Here is a 22,331-nt window from a genome sequence, read left to right on the forward strand (position 1 = left end):
AAATACAAAATTCCCTATCAAAACAGAGAAAAAGTCAGTGCATTACCTGCATGTTCTGAGCGGTTGCAGCTGATTTCTGCCTCTTCTGCTCTTCCAGCTGAAGCTGGAGCTGCTGCTGCAAAGACTGGATCTGATCTAGCTGGGCCTTCTGCTGAGCCAGCTGCTCCCGCTGCAGAACAAGTTGTTTCTCCCGTTCATGCTGTTGGTGCTGGAGAACCTAAAGATACAAATGGAACACAATAAAAGTGTTTGGAGAGGAAATATAGAAAGTAATAAAGATAGGAAATGATAGAATGAAGAATGTAAAAAGTCATCAAACATAAAAGAGTAAGGATGTAACGATTCAGTCACGATTCGATTTTATTCATTTTTAAAGTCATGATTTTGAGTTCTTTCCAATTTTTTTTTCTCAACACAATGACTTAAAGGTATTTTAAGGCCAAGTATGTTTTCTTTTTGCTCTTACATCAAACTGTCTGTTTTCTACTAACAGAAAGGATTCAATGCAAATAAACAATTTTAAATAATACTGAAATGATCACAAATTCTTTCATACTCGGATCATATTGTGCTCCACGTGTGACAGAACGCTCTGCACCTGCACCTGCACCTGCTCAGCGCAACCCTCCACAGCCGCTGCGCGCGCACTCATGCACACTCGCAATCAGCCCAAATGACCGTTCACGGGCAGCTTGCGGAGAAAAAAGACAGAGCTAAAGAAAGTTAATAAAAAAGAGAGCGGTTCCCGGTAGGAAGTCAGAAGGGAAACGGTCATGAAGCTGTGGCGTCACCCATGACTGTTGTCACGGTAGACTGGTCAAAGTTGCAGTAAAGTTACAATGTAAATGTAAAGTTGCAGGGTGAGCAACAAATCTCTGATTTACTTGAATTTGCATTTTTAGTTGCTATTGCAACTTATGAAATCCTGGAGGGGCTGACTTATGTGAAGAGACGAAGCCAGTCCGCTACGCACTCACTGACAGCAAGCCTGCATAGAGAAATGTCATCTGCTCTGCATTTCTAAATGTAGGTACAGGCTGTGACAAACCGATTTTGAAATTTTCCGCACCGATGAACATGTTGACAAGTTTCAATTGTTATTTTTCCGATTCACGGAGAATTGTTACATCCTTATGAATTAGTTTTTTTGAATAAAGTTCAAAGATGCAACTTAGTTTGCAAAGTTCTTCAAGCTGAAGGTGTCATGAGATTTCTCTTATGCTAATGGATTAGTTTTCAAAATGTTTCCAAGTTAGTAAAACTCGCATCATTTACCTGGAAAAAACAAAAAGCACAAAAAACAAACAAACAAGGGAAGTGAAATTTAAATGAGGTGCAGCATGTACTAGTAAATTGCTGTTACCAGTAATTTGATGCTTTTAGCGTTTGATGAAATTTGTATCTAAAAGGTGGAAGTTAGGGGTTTGGGATTTTTTTTTGTATTATTTGTATGCCATGGGATGCAAAATAAACATTCCATTTTGGATTCATTGTTATGGAGGAGGGCTGCCACACCTGTTTAACAGAGTTAACTTGAAAGATTTTCAACTGCTTGTTCTATCAAAAAAAAAAAAAAAAAAGAGACATTGGTTATGATAGTCCTCTAAGCAACTTTAAAACATATTCTCATTGATATACAGATAAACCACAGTTCTATATTCTACCACTTAATTTGGTTCTTTTTCATTTTGTTCAAAGCCCCTCTGATCATCAGCTGGAACATTGCATCACTTTAAAGTTCTTTTTTTATCATCATACAAGATAAGCAACCACAATATGAATCACAAAACAACATTTAAAAACCACCATCAGTTCTCAACACAAACAGATTAAAACTACATAGTGTATGTGTCCATGCATGTACAACTTCTGCGGGTTTTTACTTAACCCAAAGTTACCTCTATGACACAGTTTCTTCTTTAGTCTTCTTCTTTAGTGTAAAAAACTGTTATCATGAGCATAAAAGAATAGATGCACAAACAGAAATTCAAAAATAAGTTGTCATTTCACTAGAAACATGCATTAAAACATGCAAACATTGTACTAAATACATACTGTTCTAAAATTAAATTTAAAAAAATGCACTGAACGGAAACAAATACTCCAAAATTGCACAATAACAGGATATCAAGACACAATAAAGTATGATAGACAAATACCACAAAAAAATAAGGATTGAGACAAAGGCATTGTCCACATATCACCAGACAAGACGACACAGATGGGTAAACTTTTCATTACACCTAAAGTTTCTCCCTCTACCTGTTCCTTGATGGTCTGTAGCTCCTGCAACTCTCTCTGCACCAGCATCTGCTCCTTCTCCCTGTGCAGTTTGAGCTCTATCCTCTCCCGTTCCAGCTCCTCTTGCAGACGGAGTTGCCGAAGTTTCTCCAGTTCCACACGTTCCCTCTCCATTTGTAGAAGCTGCTCTTGCTGTCGGTGCAGCCTCTCTGCCTCGGTTTCACCTTCCTTATGCATGGCACCTGGTGGAGGAAAGGGAGGAAGACCACCTGCACTGGGTAGACTGCCAGCAGGGATAGACGGGCCTGCAGGGGGTTGGGGATAGCCATGGGTGAGTGCAGGGCTTGAGGGTGGATAGGTTTGGCTTGCTGCAGGAGCTTGTGGCTGTTGTGTCATAGTCCCTGGTTTGTCTTGCTGTTGTTGCTGGGTATTCAGGTGTGCCTGGGACAGGTTTATTGGCTGCTGCTGTGTGTCAGATGGTATGACAACTGCTCCATGGACCGGGGGGGTCTCTGATGAGGAGGAAGTCACTTTAGCACCCTTGCCAAGGTAGACTGGCTCATCTTGAATTGTTGAGCTAGCAGTTGTCACCGAAGCAAGAGCCCCTAATGGTGCTGATGTTGATGCAGCTATAGTGGTGGTGGCGGTGGCTGAAGTTGTTTGAAGAAGTCCTGGTGCTGGATAACGGACAGGGGCTGCCCCAGTTAGAGGTATTCTAGGGCTCATTGGTAGTCTTGTAAGACTGGAAAGTGGCACTGGTGTCAAGTTGGGGGAAGCATATGGCCGGTACACTCCTCTCAGAAGTGGTCTAAGAACAGATGCAGGTTGAGTTGTGATCGGAAGTGTTGATGCAATGGGTGTCTGAATAGTAGAATAAATCATTCCATCAGAAGATCTTATGGCAGCTGGGTACATAGCTCTTAGACTTGCCTGTCTGGCATTAATAAGGTTGGCCAGTGCCTGACCGTGAGAGATTGGCTTTCCATCCAGCCCAAAGAGGAGATTTTGTCTCATTCCTAGCCCCGCTGCAAGTCTTGAGGCTCCTGGGCCAGTACCTCTTCCCAAGCTGCCAAACTGGACCAAATCTGGGTTGCTTCCATATCGATCCATGGAATTAAGTGCCGCACACATTCGGCTGATCTCTCTTGCAGTTGTAGCACTGTACTGGGCCAAATTAGCTTCTTGGAAGCTAGCAATGTCACGAGCAGAGTAGCCATAATCTGAGCTAATGTTAGACAAGGAATTAAATCTTCTTATGGGCAATGTTTGGGCTGCAATGTCCCCTCCATGCCGTAAATCTGTATAAGACCCATATTGCATCCCCACATAACCTCCATAGCTTTGTTTCATTGCAGTTAAGTCCATGGCAGGATCACCTGATGTTTGAAGGTGGGGTTCCAGTTTGGAATAATAGGATTGTAGCCCAGCATCAGCAAGGTTAGTGTCAGACATTGAAGGCTGGAGTTTACCAGGATAAGGTAATGTGTAGGCCTTACGTGCATCCATTGGATACTCATGGTATCTTCCAGGTTGCCTTTCTTGTTCAGACTCATAGCTAATAGGTGGGGTTGATGGTGGCTTTATGCCCTCCTTCTCTGGAACACCCACACAACTTCCACCAAATGGAAGTCTATAAACAACATCACAGCAAGCTGGTTGGTTGTCAGCTTTAATTTGTCCACCTGTCAAATCCACAGCATCCTGTCCCTGTTCTACCTTCACAAGTTGAGTTACTGCCCTGCTCAGTTCCATTCCTCCATCCACCTGCACTACCATACTATGTGGTGTTGTACCTCCTACCATCAAACCTGGAGGGCTCGGTTTACCTTTTATCTCAATGGGACCAGTGCCATACAGCTCAGGATTAATGACAGGTGATACAGCACTAACCACAGTTGATGCAGTGCTAGTTTGACTAACTAGCAAGTCTTTTTTCAGTAAAGGTGAAATCTGGCCAGCAAGATTGTACCTGTTTAGAGTAGAGACCTGTTGTTGGTGTTGCATCTGATGGTGTTGTTGTAGCTGTTGTTCAAGGATCTCCTGCTGTTTTTGTAGCTTCTCTTGCTGTTTTTGTAGCTCTCTCTGTTGAATACTGAGATCTTCTAACTTCGCATCAATTTTAGGTATAGCAGGATCAATTGGAGGAGATATTGGGGATTTGTTGTGGGAGAGACACACTGCTGATCCCATGCCCTGACCTAGATCTATTCGGTTTTGATGGGGATCACCATAAACCATTGGTTGCTTGGGTTGTGTCATAAACATAGATGCAGCCACGGTAACACTCACAGTGGTTGGTGTGGTGGTCTCCTGGGTGTGCAAGTTCATAATAAGGGGCTGTACAATTGTTGAATGTCTATGGCCCTCTAATCCACCATGATATTTCCTGCAATCTGTGGCTAAAGAGGTGAGATCCATTCCCTGGTCAGTCATGATAATAGGACCTGGCTTAGTGGCTGTTCTAAGGTCCACCACACTTCCACCTTGAATCATATGGCCTGGTTCTACCCTTGAGGTGCCTGGGACTGTAGATATTCTACAGAGGGATATGTTATCCATTGAGACAGACCCTCTGCTGTATATGCTGGCTGTGGTGACCATACTTGTTCCGACATTCACTTTTTCCACTCTTTGCGTTCGATAGAAGCTCCGTGTGGGAGACTGTTGGTATGGTGGCGTGTCTGGGGGACTGCCACATGGAGAATAGGAGTCAAACGTTGACTGGCGGCTGAAGCGGGTGGGTGAGGACAGGGGAGAAGTAGCAGTATTCACTGTCATTGGTCTTGCTGGGCTTGGAGGTGGAGAGTATGGAGCATCCTGAGAAGACTGCTGCCGATAGAGTCGAGGAGAAACTGATCGATGCAGTGTTTGAGTTCCCTGTGCCATAACTGGAGAAGTAGAGCCAGATGTACCAGACTCCATTCGCAATGCTGAGTTTAAAGTTTGTGTAGAAAACTCAGCAGTAGCTCTTCTGGAAGGAGCTCGGGTGGGGCTTTGTGGTGGTGGCGGTGAAGGAGACAGAGGAGGACTCGTGCTTCTGTAATAGGTGGTATATTTGGGAGAACGTGGCTCAATCACCCTCTCAGCGGAGGATGTTGAGCTTTCTCGTACCTGGACACCTCTAGTTTCCCCAACCCTTCTGGTAAGCACTTCCCTCTGACTGTAAGCTTGTGTAATTTCTGCAATCTTGCTACATACACTTGAGACAGTGGATGAGGATGTGCCACCACTACCTGTGTGTCGACGACTTACATCAGATTGAGTAGAAGTTATAGTGTGGCTTGACGCTGTTTGAGAAAGAGTTACTGCATCCCTGGCATAAACTCCATAAGCTGCAATTGTGGTAGCAGCTACTGCTGGAGTTATCCCATTCTTTCCTGATTGGCTTTTAATTCTGTCTTTGTGTCCATCCTTTGAGGTAAAGTGCTGGCTTACTCTAACGTCAGGTATCCGGCCCCCAGTCTCTGCAAAAGAAACAGGAGCTGAGATCTGGGTTGGGCTGGTCCCTGGAGTTAAGAGAGCATTGCTTTGCTCCAGCAGTTTAGCAAAGGCTGAGCCTGTGTCTAAGAGCTGCTTTTCTGGGTAAGAGCTCTCAATCTCAATGTCTACCTGCTCATCAGTGGCCTGCTGCATCTTAGTGATGTTCTGAGATGTTTGTCTGATCTCTTCATAGATATCTGTTTCTTTCTCTCCACTGTCATCATCATATCCTGTTTGATCTTGGTCATACTCATAGTCATCATCATAATTTTGTCCATTGATGTCCTCTTCATAGTAAGGTGCATGTCTTCCATGTTGCTGCTGCTGCTGTAATTTCTGTTGTTTTTGGAGAATCTCAGCTTTCCTCATCATTTCTTCATAAACCTCTTCAGCACTCTTCAGAGCTTTAGAGGTGGAAGATGGTGCAGTGGTGGTTGTTGTTGTGGAGGACTTCTCCACCGGTGAGTATAGAGACATGAAGGTAGGCAGGTTGTACTCACTGCCAGATTTATAAAGTTTAGACTCATACCCCTCAGCTTCTGAGTCCAGACTTTGTGGGGAATATTCAGAGGCAGAGGAGCGATGAAGCTCCTCCATCTCTGCTGCTTGTCTTAACTCTTCTGTGGGTGAAGCATCTTCTATTGGTGAAAGGTTGCTAGGTGGTGTCTTGGATCTCTCTCTTCGCCTCTGTGCCCTCAGTTCCTCCTTGTCTCTTTTAGTTTTCCTTGCTGTACTCCTTATTCTTTGTTGTTCTACTTCCCTCATTTTCTCCTGTTCTCTCAGGAGCTCCTCTTCTTCCCTCATTTCCTCTTCCTCTGAAGAGTCTTCAATGGTTGGAAGTAAGGGGCCGTGAGAACGATGCCGTGCTTTTCTCTGCTGCTTAGCTTCTTCCAGTCGTTGCCTTCTGCTGGGGCTACTGTCGCTGTCTTCCTCCATTGACGAGATGGATGTAGGAGACTGTCCTGAGCCATACGAAGAAGATGTGGGTGGCAGCGTTGAAGAATAGTCACCCCGAGAACGCTCCTCAGGAGAACCAGTCAGGCTTTCCATCTCCAGCTCTGGTTCACGATCGAGGCTCAAGTCGTTTTCATTGTTCAGTTCCATATCTCGGCTGTAACTGTTTGTGTTGTTGAGTTCAATGGTTTTGAAGCGCCTCAAGCCCCCTTGAGATGCCATCACATCTTCTTCACCCTCTTCCAGCGAGCTTTTATAGACATCAGTGGAACTCTTGGTTTCCTCCTCAAAGCTGCTGGAGTGATGCTGAAGACGTCTCTTCTCTTTCCCCGATTCTGTTATCATATGCTTGTGGTGGCTCCTTTTTGGTTTCTGGTAGCCATATCCTTCGTCTTCCTCATCCTCATCTTCTTCCATCTCTTCCTCCTCTTCAATGTCTTCATCTGCACTCATCTCCATTATTTGTCTTCTCATGAACTCCTCGTCAGTCATCTCCGTGGGCTCGGCGTCTTTGTCTTTTTTCTTCTTCTCTTTCTTTTCGTCCTTCCCTTCTTTTCTCTTACCCTCCCAGTCTCCCACATTCTCTTCTTCCTCTAATATGCCCTCTAATTCCTCATCAGAGTCGTATGCATCTGGTGGGATTGATAAGGAGCGTGGACGCTGCTTCCCCCTATCATCCAAGTCTCTGTCTCGGTGTTTCCTTCCCCGTCTATCCGCCTTTTCTTCAGAGAAGCTCTTCTCCAGCAGTGGCCTCATGGAACTCTCCAGCTTTGTGATTTCAGAGGGGCTTGGTGGGGAACCTCGTCCAATAATTCCTCTCTCGCTAAGCTTCATCTCCTCCTCCTGAATTAACCCAGTAATTTCGCTGTGGGAGCTTGAGATGCCATCAGAGGAGTAACCAGTGTCACTAAGGCTCTGAGGGCTTCGTGACAGGTCATGGGAGCTGTTGTTTTTTGTGTCCTGAAGAGAGAAAAACAAAAAAGAAAACTTTATTCAGTTATGTGAACTTTATTAAACTTTAGAATAATAAATAGTTAATTATGATAAGGCATGTTATTTAGTATACTATTTTAACTATAACCTTTAAAGACAAATATAACTTAAATTCTTGCATATTTTTTCAGCCTAAACTATTATGAAATCTTTGAATGTTTGGATTCTTTACAATGACTTCAATGCATGCCAAGCCTATATTAATAATGTTTTATGCAAATGTTTATCTGTAGAAATACCTTTTAAACACAGTGATCTTAAAATCTTAACAGAGATGAGGACTTGTTGCTTGAACTTGATTCATTGTCAAGTCTCACACGCGATGACTCCCGGTTTGTCCATAAGATTGGAGCTGAACAAGTGTTTAGACTTGTAAACTTTTTTTTTCTTCTTTTTTTTTTTACTTTGTTTCCATCTATAGAAAGTTAAGTATAAACTATGACAAAAATTGTGTTTCCCGCTGGGATGAATTGATGACAGCGTAGAAGCTATAAATGCATATTTCTTGACTTACACACATTGCTTTAGTAAAAGTAGTTTTTTTAGAGGCATGCATAGTCGAACAAAGAACTTAAACGGTATTCAAATAGCAGTCATTTAATGTCCTGATTTTAAAGGAGCCATACCATAAAAAAACTTTTTGAGCTTTTAAGTGTATAATACTGTTCAATCGTCACTATAAACAACCCCAAAGCAGTATTTTGATCTGTTCAAGCATATTTGAGTAATCCTGTGAAAACCTGCGCTCTCAACAGCAGCCCCTCCCCTACCCATGAAAACGAGCAGGTCTTCACCAGCTGACATCACAAGACCAGGAAGAGTTTGCTCCGCCCCAGAGCTAACTCAAACAATTTTTCCGGAAAGCTAGCAGTGATCAGCTAGCTTCGCGAGCCCCCATCCTCAGCTCATCCACAGTCGTGCACACAGTGGCTGTCTCTGTTGTGAGCCAGTTTAGCGATGGCCAAGAAATGCACATTCAATGTAGCGTTAGGGAACAGACTATTTACTGGTGGAATAAGGGAGCAGACTATTTCCTGGTTGAGAAATGGAGCTGAGCATTTCCTGGTAGATACAGGGAGCAGACAGTTTTCTTCTGGAGAAAGGGAGCAGACTATTTTCTGGTGGAGAACGGGAGCCGACTAATTTCCTGGTGGAGAAAAGGAGCAGACTATTTCCTGGTGGAAAAAACGAGCAACAAATTGGGAGAACTAGTTTGAACGTGGATTGAGCAAAGGCAGAAAGGTACAGGTGAAAAGGAAAACAATGTTCTAATCATTTCAATCAAGCCTGAAATGTTCATCTGGTGTTGTCTGCATTTTTTGACCGAATTTCACCACAAAACGAACCCATTAGCCATCACCATTCAGTTTCTGCCAAATTCTGGGGATAAATGCTTAGGCTACACAATATTTACATCAATATTTAAAAAAAAAAGTTTATGTTTTTGTAAGTTTACACGCTGATGAGGATGGCTCTAGGTTGACGTCATGAGATGGACGGCACAAAATTCGGAGCCACATAGATTGAGTCATTTTACTTCCGGGTATTAAAAGAGTTTGCAAAAAAAAACGTATATTTCATAAATAATCAGTTTTTTAGTGTTCCAAATGTAATACATGATCACATATATGGATATAGTTAACTCTGAATGACTTAAAAAAATCATGGTATGGCCTCTTTAAATGGAGAAATACTTCTTGATCAAATGAAAGATAGACCGAATTCAATGAAGCAGGTGACAAAAATAGTTTTAAGGTTTTGATGCTAAACAGTTGATGTAAAAAGATAAACATAATGATAGAAATATAATCACAGCAAAAAATCTTTACTTTCCAGTTCTCCAGAAAAAAACATGCTAAGTTTCTGTCTGAACTTTAGCCCATACGAACTGATAGCAACATCAGTGTAACACAAAAATATCTGAAATGTTTTCTGTGGTCAACTTGGTTTGTGGCACTTTCCAATGGATGGATCCTATATTTCCAAGGAAATATACGATCTTTATTTAAACAGAATATCGAGTCTGTAGGTTAACAAATATAATATTTTATGCATTTGGTGATATATGCATTTATTTTTTTCAATGCTTGTTTGAAATATAAGACATTTTATATATATATATTATTTTTTATTTATTTTCCAAATTGAAAGCTATCATAAGATTATTTGGAGAATAGCGAACTCATGAATGACAAATCTGTTACTTGACCCTCCAAATACATGTGAACTTAAAACACCAGATTTTATTCAAAATCTAGTGATGGAGTGACAAAAACAATTTTAGATTTTGATGTTACTAGTTTTGGAATTTTTTTAAACTCTGAGGGAATTCTACTGACACTTTTAAAATATAAGCTTTAATGATCACAACACTAAAACTAAACTTTTCTTGAACTAAAATGAAATAATTGATTTTGTAGTAATACTAGGCCTAAAAGTAATAGTTATGTAATCTAAATATAATGCTGTCACAGCTGACTTAAAATAAATATTTACCTTCTGTCAAACAAAATACTAATCTTTACATATGATTAGGTCTATCTAGAGTGTCTGCTGTTCCTGAGTCAACTACACTTGACACTAGTGATGGGTCAGTTCCAACGTCCATGACTGCTCAGCTTTGTGAATCTTGAAATAAGAAAATGTCAAACACCACATCATGTCAGACCAGATAAATGATGTAAATTGAGATGGCATCAGTTAGATGTCAAGATGGTCATTGCATTATGCTCATCAGTCATGATGAAGAAGTGATTTAAAATTAAGGCAGGCCCACAGACACGCATGCAGTCGTCAACCTCGGCCCGACATGCAAAACTGTTTCTAACAATACAAATTTGAATATGTTTATAATGTCTTTCTCTTAGCTTGGTCTATACTCACATCATATTGTCTGGACTTCTTGATTTCCTTGATCGGTGTGATCTGCTCTCCTTTCTTCTGGCTTGGTTTAGTCTCTTTGGTAGTTTGGTTCTCTGTGTCGGTCTTGATCTTCTCCTCTGTTGCTTTCGTCTGCTTCTGGGCCTCAGTGGCTGGTACTGGCGTTGTAGACGGTGCTGTGGTCTTGGTTTCAGTCGGCTGTTTGGCAGTCGTGGTGACGGGTGGTCCACTGACACCTGTGGCCGACTGAGTAGTTTTTTGTGTCTGGGGCTGGCTCGGTTTGGTCGTCTGCTGAGTGGTGGGTTTGTGGAGCGGGCTTTGCTGACTTGTTGGTGTCTGGTGACGAGGTGAACCCATTGGCTGGTGTTTGGGGGAAGGATGGGGGATGGGAAGGGGAGGTTCGTCGAGCCCACCTCCTGACATCAAACGCTGGGTCTGGCAGTTTAGACACAACCACTCTTTTTTCTGAAGGAAAACAAAACCCAGAGAACAAAAGACAAGCAAATAAGAACAACCATAGAATTTTCCAAACATCCAGTAACAATTTTAGTGAACACTTCATTTCTAAACTCAAGCCGATCTTTATTCAAATAGTGTATGTGAACATTTCTGTAGGAGAGCAGTTGAGCATAAAAACACATCATACAGTGTGTTTTATCTTAGCAAGAGCAAAAAGCATGAATGTGCATCACGGGATGAGTGAAAACCTTTATAAACCCACTCTTGAGCTTTTCAAGTGGTATTTTAATTATTATTCTACTGTTTTGAGCTAAAATACAGACACCTGGGTTGTTTTGTAGGGAATTTTTTCTGCAGAGTGGCATTTAGCCATTAGAAATTTGCCTCTGAGTTGAGGGCGGGACTGATGATGCAGAGCAACCACACCCCCCTTCCCACCACCTATAACTGAGCTAGTGGTTTATGTGTTCTCCTGCTAGCTTCTGGCTCCTCACACCCCCCAACTTAACATTAGCGGTGCAGTTGTCACATATTGACGTTTGGTTAAGGACCCCTCCGCACCTCTTTTTAGGTGTTCCTAACTCGTCACTTTTTGACGTGCTGGCTGTTCGTAAAATCAAGGGTCCGCATCCCTCAGGACGCAATACCAGATGCGGACTGGACATCAGGATGTGTCCAGTACCGGTACCCTAACCTGGCACCAGATGCGTTACTTTACCCAAACTGGTACCAGGCGCAAATCGAGCGTGGATGCGGTACTGGATGTGAAGCAGGCTAGGATTAGGGTACCTGCTCTGGACTGGTTCCAGTTCGCAGCCCAGAGGTTGGGGACCCGTGATTTAATGGGAACAGCTAGTTCGTCAAAAAACGAGTAAAGGCACCCAAAACTTCAATTTTTAACGCTTAGGGGACCTTAACAAAACGTCAGTATGGGACGATTTGGGAGAGAGAACGTGTTTGTTAAGCACCAAAAACACGATTCTCCTTGGAGTTTGTCTTCAATATCTTTGATTGTGTTTTCCCTGTCTAGTTTTTCACAATTAGATAATGTTAAACCCACACCAATGAAAATGGTGTTTTTAACTTGTAGCATTTTCCTCATGGAGGACATGTACAAAATAATTTAAAATTAAAACTGCATTTTGGTATGTCTTCATTCAAAATGTGATCAACCAGGAGAAAATAAAAACCCACAATATGAAAAAACTTAGGTTTATGACACAGCAACTGCAGTGAGTGGGCCAAAGTCTCCCTGCTCCCCTCCAATTCTAAATCCTTCAATTGCAGACAAATACATTCATGTGCGTCTTTGTTTTCCTCGTCTGAGCTGCCATCCAAACGGTACGGCTAGATAGCTCCAACATTGCTGGCCGTTTTTTTACTACTCTAATGTTAGCTTGGGGTTGTAAGGTAGTGGGAGTAAGAGTAAAAAAGCAAAGCGAGGAAATCGATGTTGGGGTACTTCCACGCCAATAGTCCCTTCCACAATCTAAAATTTCTGATGAACTCTTGCAGAAAATATATCAATGTGTGCTCATGAGTGAATGGAACTGTGACTGTAAAGGGCTTTGGGCCTTAAACCAAGGTAGAAAGGCGGCATATGTGTTCACCGATTACTATGCAACTAACTGCTTAATACTTAGTCTATAACCTTAGTATAAGATCCAGGAAATGTGCAAGCACACATGCTACTTGTCAAATCAAATCAAATCAAATCAAGCTTTATTTAAATAGAACTTTTTCCAACTCAATGTGCCAAAGACAAGGATACTCTTATACTTGGGCAATTTATCAAGCAATGTTTTTAAAAGTGACAAGTATTTAATTAAAATCTTTCTAGCTTCCTGTAAGAAAACAATTACTAAAAAATGGTATAAGACAGACCCACCAACACAACAAGAATGGGAGGAAATAGTAAAGGAAATATATAAGATGGAATCATAAGATAAAAACAGAAGAAGGACTTTTCATGAAAAGATGGGAGGAATGGACCATATACACAACGACAAGAACATAAGAACATATGTGGAGAATGTAAAAAACTTGTTGACTCAAGGCGATCCGATGAGTATGTTTTGTTTTCTCTCTCTGTTTTGCTTGTTGTTTCCCCTAGTTGTTTAATTATTGATTGTTTTCTTGTTTTTTTCTTGTCCACTATATTTTACTTGTAATGTCTGCCCTCTTCTGTATGTTTATCCTAAATATGTTTAGAAAAGAACACTAAAAATAAAGTGATAAAAAAATAACGTTTTACAACTCGTGTCATTTACATAAAAACAGTCAAATTCTAGACAATAAATGCAAGACAATGCACAAAAAAAATTATTGGAACCCATCCAATCTCCCTCCACACAAACGTGCACACACATATGTGCACAGTATGGTAAAAAGATAATTCACTAAAATGATGCAAAGTAAAAGAATAGTAGCATAGCACTTGTGAATGCTTAATAAACATTCACACAAAGGTGATTCTCCTTCCCCTTTCCGTACATTTTTTGGCATGTAAAAACTCAATCAAACTTTCAACTATTTCATCAAAACGTTCAGCTTGTTCAGGACTTTACAGCTTATAATTTTGGTATTCAGAAACTTTAGTTTTTGAAGTACTAGAGTGTCTGGGCTAATTTGGAGTTTAGCTCATATTTAAGCAACACACTTAATAATTTTGCAAAATTTCCAAGCAATTTTACTAGAAATTTTTCAGAAATTTCGGTCAACTTCAGAGCTCTTTCATTTTTCTTTAACACAATTTCCAGTCTTTTGCAAATTTAACATTTTGTAAATAGCTTTTGCATTTTCAGCAAATCCCTTCAGTAATTAAAGTAAATTGCGTCACCATTTTCAGCAAAAAGCTTCAGCTTCTTCAGCGAATACTCTCAGCAAAAAGCATTCACACTAGTATTATTGAAGGTAATGCAACTTTTCTAGTTTCAGATTGTTCTGAGACAAACCAGAAGCCAAATGCAAACTGCTGTGATCTCATGGAGCAGTGGGTGGAGCCTCTTAAAAAATACAAGTACTCTAATCATAAAATCAGAATGGTATATAAAATTATAATAATTCACCAAAACCATCATTTATTTCCTCGCAGTGAATTTATTGTGTTGCTTTTGTTGTTTCTTGTCTCCCTTGTATCTCGTCACCACCCACCACCAGCACCATCTGTTCATTTCTATCGTTATTTCTGTCTCTGTACAGCCAACTAATGTTACTGGGACTAGAGAGAGAATTCATTGTTATGTAATGAATAATTGATAGATGGAGTTCTTCTACTTTAACATCTATGCACCATTTCAGCAGTTTTCCACCTGTACTATAAACTTTAACTCTCCTTTCCACTTCGTTTTAACTCTAATGACTCTTGAGTCTCTTCTATTTTCTGCCTCTGACTTCCTGTACTTTTGAATCTTTGTTTTTGTTTTAGTGCTGTCAAAAGACTTGATTTTGTAGTAGTGATTAAACCCCCTGTTTTGGACTCAGAAGGGGTTGTGCTGTGCACAGCCTGCCTCGTATAAGGCAACTCCTGCCTGTTTAATGATCCGAGACAAGATTGGGAAGAGAAAACCGAACAGGACAGGGACTGTTTGTTATAGCAGAAAATACAAAAATCTGTTCAGCCGGACCAACTCATTGCATTTAGATGGGAATAATCTATAAAATCACAGAAGAAAAAAGAATTAGGAGAGTTCTCTTGAAAACTATTCATAATAGATGTTTGAATTAGAATATCAGAAAGAACTAAACTTTAGTGCTACGTTTACACAGGGCTTCAACAAGCGACATATCCAATTAAGTATGCATACTTGTGCTTTTCAGGTATCTGCGTTCAAAACTCCCGCGTCCTCATGCATTCCAACACAGCAACCATTTTGGGGCTCTACATACAAAACTCATGTGCATTGAACACGCATTGAAAGTTAAACAAGTTTGACCAGTCAAGGTCTTGGATTTGGTAGTGACGTTTAGATACTGTCCCTCCTTAATTCATGGAAGTGCCAGCTATTTAAAAATTGATCATTGAGGAAAAAAATGAACTACAGTTTGTGCTCGGCTGGAATTCTAAGACACCAACTCTTTAAGATATTGGATTAATTGATTACTCTAAACCAGGGGTCTCAAACTGGCGGCCCGCGGGCCATTTGCAGCCCCCAAGTTGATATTTTGTGGCCCCCTCCTTAATATGAAAGTTTAACGTCTACTAAGCAATATCTTCTGCAGGTCTACACTTCTTTGATGATAGCTTTGTATTTGCTTTGCATTTACTATTGTCATTGGATTTGGTTGTCAGAAAAGTCTTTAGCAACAGTTGCTAGCGTCGTTAGCTCCTGTCGTTTCACAAGACATGCAGAAGATATTGCTTAGTAGTACAAAGACATGAACAAATGTTCAATACATTGTTCAGTAGACGTAGAGAATGTACCAAAGATATGGACAGTGGACGCAGAAATATATTTTTGGCACAAATGGAACCCCGTACAGCCCAGCCTCAGCCACTCTGCCTTTAATGGCCCCATGAGAAATTGAGTTTGAGAACCCAAGTGAAAATTTTAGCTGGGATAGGCTCCAGCAACCCCATAACCCCCTAAAGCAGGAGGGTCAAAATCAATCGCATAGGGGGCCAAAATCCAGAACTAACTTTAGGTCGCAGGCCGAACACGATAGACATTTATTGAACACATAAAACAACTAAACTTTAAAACCTTTTAAAATGACAATAATATAAAACGATCTGAATATATCTGGATTATTTATAAGGGGAATCATGGATCGCAGATGAAGACAATCCAAATTATTCACAGTTTTAACCCCTTTAAATCTGAATGTATTTCCAATTTTGAAAAAAAAAAAGAATTTATGCTTTTGTTTTAAGTTGATGCTAAATTACAGTGACTTTGGAATGGAAGTAGTTTAAAGCACATTTTCATCAATCGGTGTCGAGGAGTTAAAACAGTAAATCACAGAAAATCCTTTGTTCTTTACATTTTTAAATGTGTGTAATTTCTTTCTGCAGTTTGCTTCCACCACACAAACATTAAACTCCGATCTGTAACCCCCCCCTCCATCTCCCTGCATGTCATCCCCAGCCTTCTTTTCTCTCCCTCCAACAGAGCAGGGCCTATTTTTACCCAGAATGCCATTGTTCTGCTTGAGCATGCACTACCATGGCGCTGGCTGCAGCTTTAGGCAGCACTCTGCAGCAGCACGCTCTCACGAGCACAAACATATACGTGCGTCCACATCGGCGCCAAATGGGAGGAGAAGCCTCGCTGAAGGCTTAATAGGAGCAGAGGGATAACGAGAAGAAGGGGAATGGAAAGAATAAGGAGAAAGGTAAAGAGGAGCCCGCTGGGTGCAGGAAAGGAAAAATGGAGGGAGGGAAGGAGTGAGACCTCATGCGTATAGGAATAAGTTGACATATACAGTGATTTAGCTCAGCCTCTGGTGATGTGACTCTGCTGAGTCTGATGGAGCACGCTTCAAGTGGGAGATGAGACAGATACAGTAAAGGGGAAGATCTACAGAAAGATGTCTAGCATCCAGAACAAAACAAGCACAGCTGATCTTTTGAGAGATTCCTATTAGCTTCTTAGATCAAGCAAACTGAAAACATCATAGTTATTCAGTTTTGTCTATCATATTTTTTTAAATAAAAAAACATTGAACTAAATTGAACTATACAGACACATTTATCAAACTTTGCTCAAAATGTATTTTTACTGCAGAGATTTATTGGCTTTCAACCATCTGTAATAAGCAGAACTGCTAGTTGAATTTCATGAAAATGGTAACATTACCAATTAACATACTGTTTTTTTTTATTTTTTTACAGTGATGGAAATGACTCCATTGAATATCGTCTTTTTGGTGATTCAAACATGTTCTTGTAGCAGTTTTCTCATAATGGAGGACATACATAAAATAATTTAAGATTAAAACTTTTTGAGTATTTCATTTTCAAAGAAGTTGTGGATCAGGAAAAGATACAAAAAACTCTGGATTGTGACACAAAAGCCCTCTGCTACAATTCTGAAGCACCCAATTTTTTGTCATTTAAAAAAAAACGTTCCCACTAGTGTATTTAGTTATGAAGTTCTTAACTAAAATCCCCCAACCAAAACGTCGTAAAAAGCCATTTTTCATGTTGATCTGAAGCCTCTGTTTCTAAAATCTCCTCTAAGGGGGCGTGGCTTTTGGAGCTGATCTCCTCTCTGTCTGATTATGATAGCTCTGTGTCTCGCTAGCATAAATCTTCACCACTGCTACATAAAAACATTATGCAACATTATGTAATATCCAGCCGTATGGTTCTGATCCAGATGTCAGCTGGGACGAGGAAGTGAAGATCTTCAAAAAGTCACATTTCTAATTAACTAAAATGTCTTTAAAAATGGACACAAGCATTTTAACTCAGCTAAAACTGCATAATTTTACAATAGGAAAGCATCCAGCTGGAGTGTGACCTTAAGAATAAAATGACAGTGACAGAGCTTCTGACACTGAGTTGGTAGAAAGTTGTTTAAAAATTCCATATTAATAAAGTACATTTATGAAATATGTTAGAGAAACAAGATAAAGCATGAAACTTTTTGTCACAACTTTTTAAAAATCAGATAAAAAAATCAAACTTGGGCTGTTGGCTGAGGTCAGGGTTTGGTCTTTATTTTTTCAATAAACCAGAGATTTGCCGGAGATTTCAAATAAAACAATAAACAAAGAAAGCTAAAGGGGATTTTAGAAAATAAATGACGGCAATTATTTTAGGAGGACAGCAACAAGGGCGGAAGAGAAAGTAGAAGGCATAATGTGGAGGATGAGAGACACTTGAAAAGGAAGCAGTGAATATAAAGGTAAAAAGGACAGAAAAATATACTTGAAAATGCTTCACTGTAAGACTCACAGACAAAAGAGACAGCTGAGATATTTTCATATTTCCTCATCCCACATCATATCTGTATGAGTGGGTTTCTGTCCACGCGTTCGCTTTTTTGTTTGCATTGGAGTCACCTTCTGCATTTTCTGTGCCACATCTGTCACTCTGTTTCAGAAACAATAGGAACTCAGACGAGGTTCATCTGCCCACCGGGATCCTTTGCAGATGATAGCATGTAGGAGGATCTCATCAGCATATAGAGGGAAATTACAGCTGCTGTGATGATACGCTCTGGTAGGGAGATAAAACTGTCATTTATTTTGTCATTTCAAATGTGGTGGTGTAGCGGTAAGCACTTCTGCCTCATGGAAGAAGGCCCTGGTTCAAATCCCTCCTGGTCCTTTTCTGTGTGGAGTTTGCTCCGGCTTCCTCCCACACTGTCCAAAGTCATACTTCATGGGTTAATTAATTATTCTGAATTAATTTCATTTGAGTGTGCTTGGTTCACCCAACAGTAGCTGGGATAGGCTCCAGCAACCATGTGACCCTGAAAGGTATTCAGAAAAATGATGTATGGATGGCATTTCAAATGGACATCCATTTTTTAAGTTTGAGAGGTATTTTAAATTCCAGCATAGTGTTCCCTCATTTATCGGAGGACTTATGTGTTAAAAATAACCTGCTAAGTAGACAGCTTTATTTTTATCAATACCAATAGATGATTTCAGACAGTAAAACCCCCTCACTACAGGGTTCTCATTCATCCAGGCGGCGTAGTCTTGAGGATGAGTCATAGCAAATGGACTTAAAAAAAGAAAGAAAATGTTTAAGTCCAGTCGCTATGACTCAACCGCAAGACCCTCACTACACACTTTACACAATATTCTCAGACATGCATTCCCTTTTTCCACACTTTTCTCTAGTTTAAACACTCAAAGTTTAAAACTTTTGAAAATGAAATGAAATTTTGCTCAGAGTTTGACCAACACATTTTTTAAAAGTCGTTTCAAACAAAGTTCACTGTTTCATTTGGAGTGTGGCAGACTGAGACTCAAATACCAGAATATATATATATGTATGTATATTTCAGTGTGCAGTGTACAAACACTACTGAGGCACAGAGGGAAAACAGTGGTGTTGAGGATGGTGTGTCCCCGCAGGGTTTAGAGAAAAGTAGATTCAGCTCAAGTGTGTACGTGTGTTTATTTGAACAGGCTGCAGGGATTGAAGGATTTTGACTCCTGCAGTAATAAGATGGCCGCTAGCCAGCAGCAAAACAGAGCATAGCTTCAGTGGGCCTTTGCAATCTCAGCTGTTGCCCAGTAGGGAACATGTAGAAAGATAGATCAAGTAACACTCCACAACTGTGTTCATGCAGTCATAAAGCTAAAACAAAAAAACGAAACAAAAACAACACACATAATGATTTGTCTTTTAGTGTGTGATGTGTCTCCAGAACACAATAACTCTTTCATGTTTTTTCTATGTTTGCACTAAATCAAATTACTTGAATTGAAATTATGCTTCTAGAGGGATTTTTTTTTAAATTCATTTTGTTGTTTTGTAATGTTAGGTTGGAGGTGTGAGAGGCTGTAAGCTAGTGGGAGAGTGGTTCAATAGAGTTCTTAGTGAAGGCGAGTGGAAGGGGGGCGGGGCTCCTCCACGCCAACAATCTCATTCACAACTCAGAGGTGAATTTTAGCTGAACTACTACCTCTCTGCAGAAACTATGTCCTAGAAAATATATCAAAAGATAATCAAGTGGACCTTTAAAAGAAATGAACATGAAAATATACTTATTTTCATGGCACTGCAGAGCGGTGTAACAAGCTTCAAAGAAGTATATCACGAAAAAGAAGGTGGAGCACATTTAAGCAACTCAATCCTCCACTGTTAAAGGAAAAAGAAGCACAGCTACAGTATATAGACACTTTTCACAGTGACATCAGACAAAAGTGTGAATAGCTACTTCCTATTTACGGGTTTATAACGGCAAAGCTGACTGCTGAACGCTGTTTAGCACAATTTTACGTAACCTAACCAATTTCAACAGAAAATTGTACAATATTTATTTTATGAAAGTCCTACTGAACTGTATTTTAATTTCCTCTCTTAGATCGTTCACAAATTTAAATAAAAACGTGAATATTCATTCAATATTGGAGGTTCTATTGAAAATTTCGACCTTTCATTTGAGCAGATATTATTCTAACAGTTTATATTTTGCTTGATGTTATTCACACGTGTTTTAAGTGCGATCGAGCACAAAAACTGATGGAAATTCATGTTGGTCACATGAAATAGAGACGCACATTGCGGCATGTTGGCCGCGCGTGTTTTAACTGCGCCCAAGGCTAAATTTAGTAGTTGTAATACAAAGGATTTGTTGTTTTTAAGGGTATTTTAAGAGTTAATTGTCAAAATAGAGATGTTTACCAAGTGGCCCAGCGAATACTTTAAATGCTGCTATGAAGCCACATATTTTCAGCTTTCAAAATAAGAGCGGCCAAGACAAAAGTTCATCCCTGGCCCTACTCATTTAGAAAATGATGTGAGAATAATCATTTTCCTACAAATATTTTTGACAGTTTGACACTATTTTTATCCTTGTTTACCTTTATTATCCCGCAGAGATCAGACACAGATATGAACAACAGCAAAGGAGAGCTACGTCAGAAAATAACGCAGTAACAGTTTTTTCATTTATTGTAAGACACGCTGAAACTGTCGTTCTTTAGCTCTGTTACTAGTGATTTTGTAAACACAGAAATGTGAGCAACTCTGACTGGGCAGAAAAGATCTTCTTCAGCTCTATTTCTCATCACTGTTGTGGAAAGCTAGCGTTAGCATCCGCATATTTAGAAAAAGAAAATCTGAATTACATTTAGAATCAAACAAGCAGCATTCAGTGAAGTACCTGTAACCTTCGTCTAACTATGACCGGATTATCAGAGAGAAATAATCCACGACTCGTTTAATATCATTCATATGATTTTGGGGAAGCAGCTGTGGAGCATTCTGCAGGAGGTATAGTGACATTTGATCTAACCAAACCAGGTAGAACATTTATAAAATAAATATTGTACAAGTTTCGGTTACAAGTGGTTAGTCACGTGAAAAGCGTCTGTTCTGTCACTGCTGTGGTGTCTGAAGACTGTCGCAGACCTTCAAGACTTCTCGAAACAAGATAATACTGAGTCTCCTTTAGGCCAAATAAGAGAAACTCTTATTTATTTTTACTTTTTAAATAAATTAGCTGCTGTATAAACAATATTAACCATAAAAACAGGTTTGTAGCTTCAGTAATGTAGGGATTATCCATAAAAAGCTGATTAAAGCTGGTCAGTGTTGCTTTTTATTTCTCTTTTCTTGCTGGTGTTTTAAGATAAGATGTTGCATTAGAGCCCATCACAGCCAATCGCACGCTTGCAGGGAGGGAAAGTAGATAGTGGAGTGGCGTAAGGAGGACAGAGGGGGGAGTGATCTTCAGAGAGTGTGGGAGAACGGCGAGGGGATGAGGATGAAAAGGCGTAAGAGCGTGGGCAAAATGGAGGAGGAATGATCAGTAAAGCTGAGGATGGAGAGGAGAGGAAAATAAAAAGGAGGGAAAGGAGGAAACCGGAGTTGGTCGTGGAGCAGGGAAAATGTCAGAGTGGAAAGAATGAAGCTGTGAGAGAGGATAAGGATATTAGAGAATTAGAAAGAGATGAGTGGAGGATGAAGGCTGAGAAGAATGCAGCGGAGAGGGAGAGAGAGGAGAAAGAGGAAGCAGACTCTAAAGTGTACAGTGAATTTGTTCTGCCTCATGAAACTGACAGTTTGGGCTGAGGAAGGCTTTGGGGAGAAGTGTCTTTGTCGGTGTGCAACTCCTGCTTTTACATTTGCATGAACAGGAGTGCGTTTGGGTTTATCTACTGCATGTTGCCAGTTTTGTCCGAAAAGATCCCCCCCTTCCTTCAGAAGAGGCTGACGTGGTTTCAACATTTAGAAAAGACATTAGCTTATTTCTTTGAAAAGAGCAGCTCTCTGGAAAGAGCACGCAGAGATCTGACAGGGCCAAATACAACGGCCCCTCCTGCAGCTAAGTGCAAAACAGAGAAAAGACAAACTAATCAAAAATAAACTCTCCCCATCGCATTATTACACCTCCTTTCATCTTCAACCTGTCTTCACCAACTGCTCCTTATGCCATTTTTCAGTCTGTTACTGTCATCCATCTAGCAAAGATTTTGTAGTACAGATTTAGCTACTTAACTCCAAGTCAAAATGGTAATTCTTCACTCTTATGTTGCTTGATTAGCTAAAGATTCTTTTTGTCCATCACTCTACAAACTTTCATTTTGGTGATTGAGTTCTGAGAAAATGTTTGAACTGCACTTTAGGGAATGCATTCTATTAGCTGTTTTTTGAGAAAAATACAACTGTTCCACAAAGACTGAAGTTTTGTTTA

At 40.2% G+C, this 22,331-nt stretch overlaps 1 protein-coding gene across 3 annotated transcripts in view; it reads right to left on the minus strand.

Moving 5' to 3' along the window:
* Positions 1-22,331, minus strand: part of bsna (bassoon presynaptic cytomatrix protein a) — a gene marked incomplete at its 5' end in the record, with an annotated part of 109,948 nt that overhangs the window by 20,691 nt on the left and 66,926 nt on the right. For all 3 annotated transcript variants that reach the window (XM_024292372.2, XM_024292371.2, XM_024292370.2), the window contains 3 exon segments: positions 47-217; positions 2,263-7,635; positions 10,552-11,013. In XM_024292372.2, coding sequence (XP_024148140.1) covers positions 47-217; positions 2,263-7,635; positions 10,552-11,013 — 6,006 coding nt within the window.

This window comes from Oryzias melastigma, linkage group LG7 (assembly GCF_002922805.2).
Source record: "Oryzias melastigma strain HK-1 linkage group LG7, ASM292280v2, whole genome shotgun sequence".
NCBI lineage: Eukaryota > Metazoa > Chordata > Actinopteri > Beloniformes > Adrianichthyidae > Oryzias > Oryzias melastigma.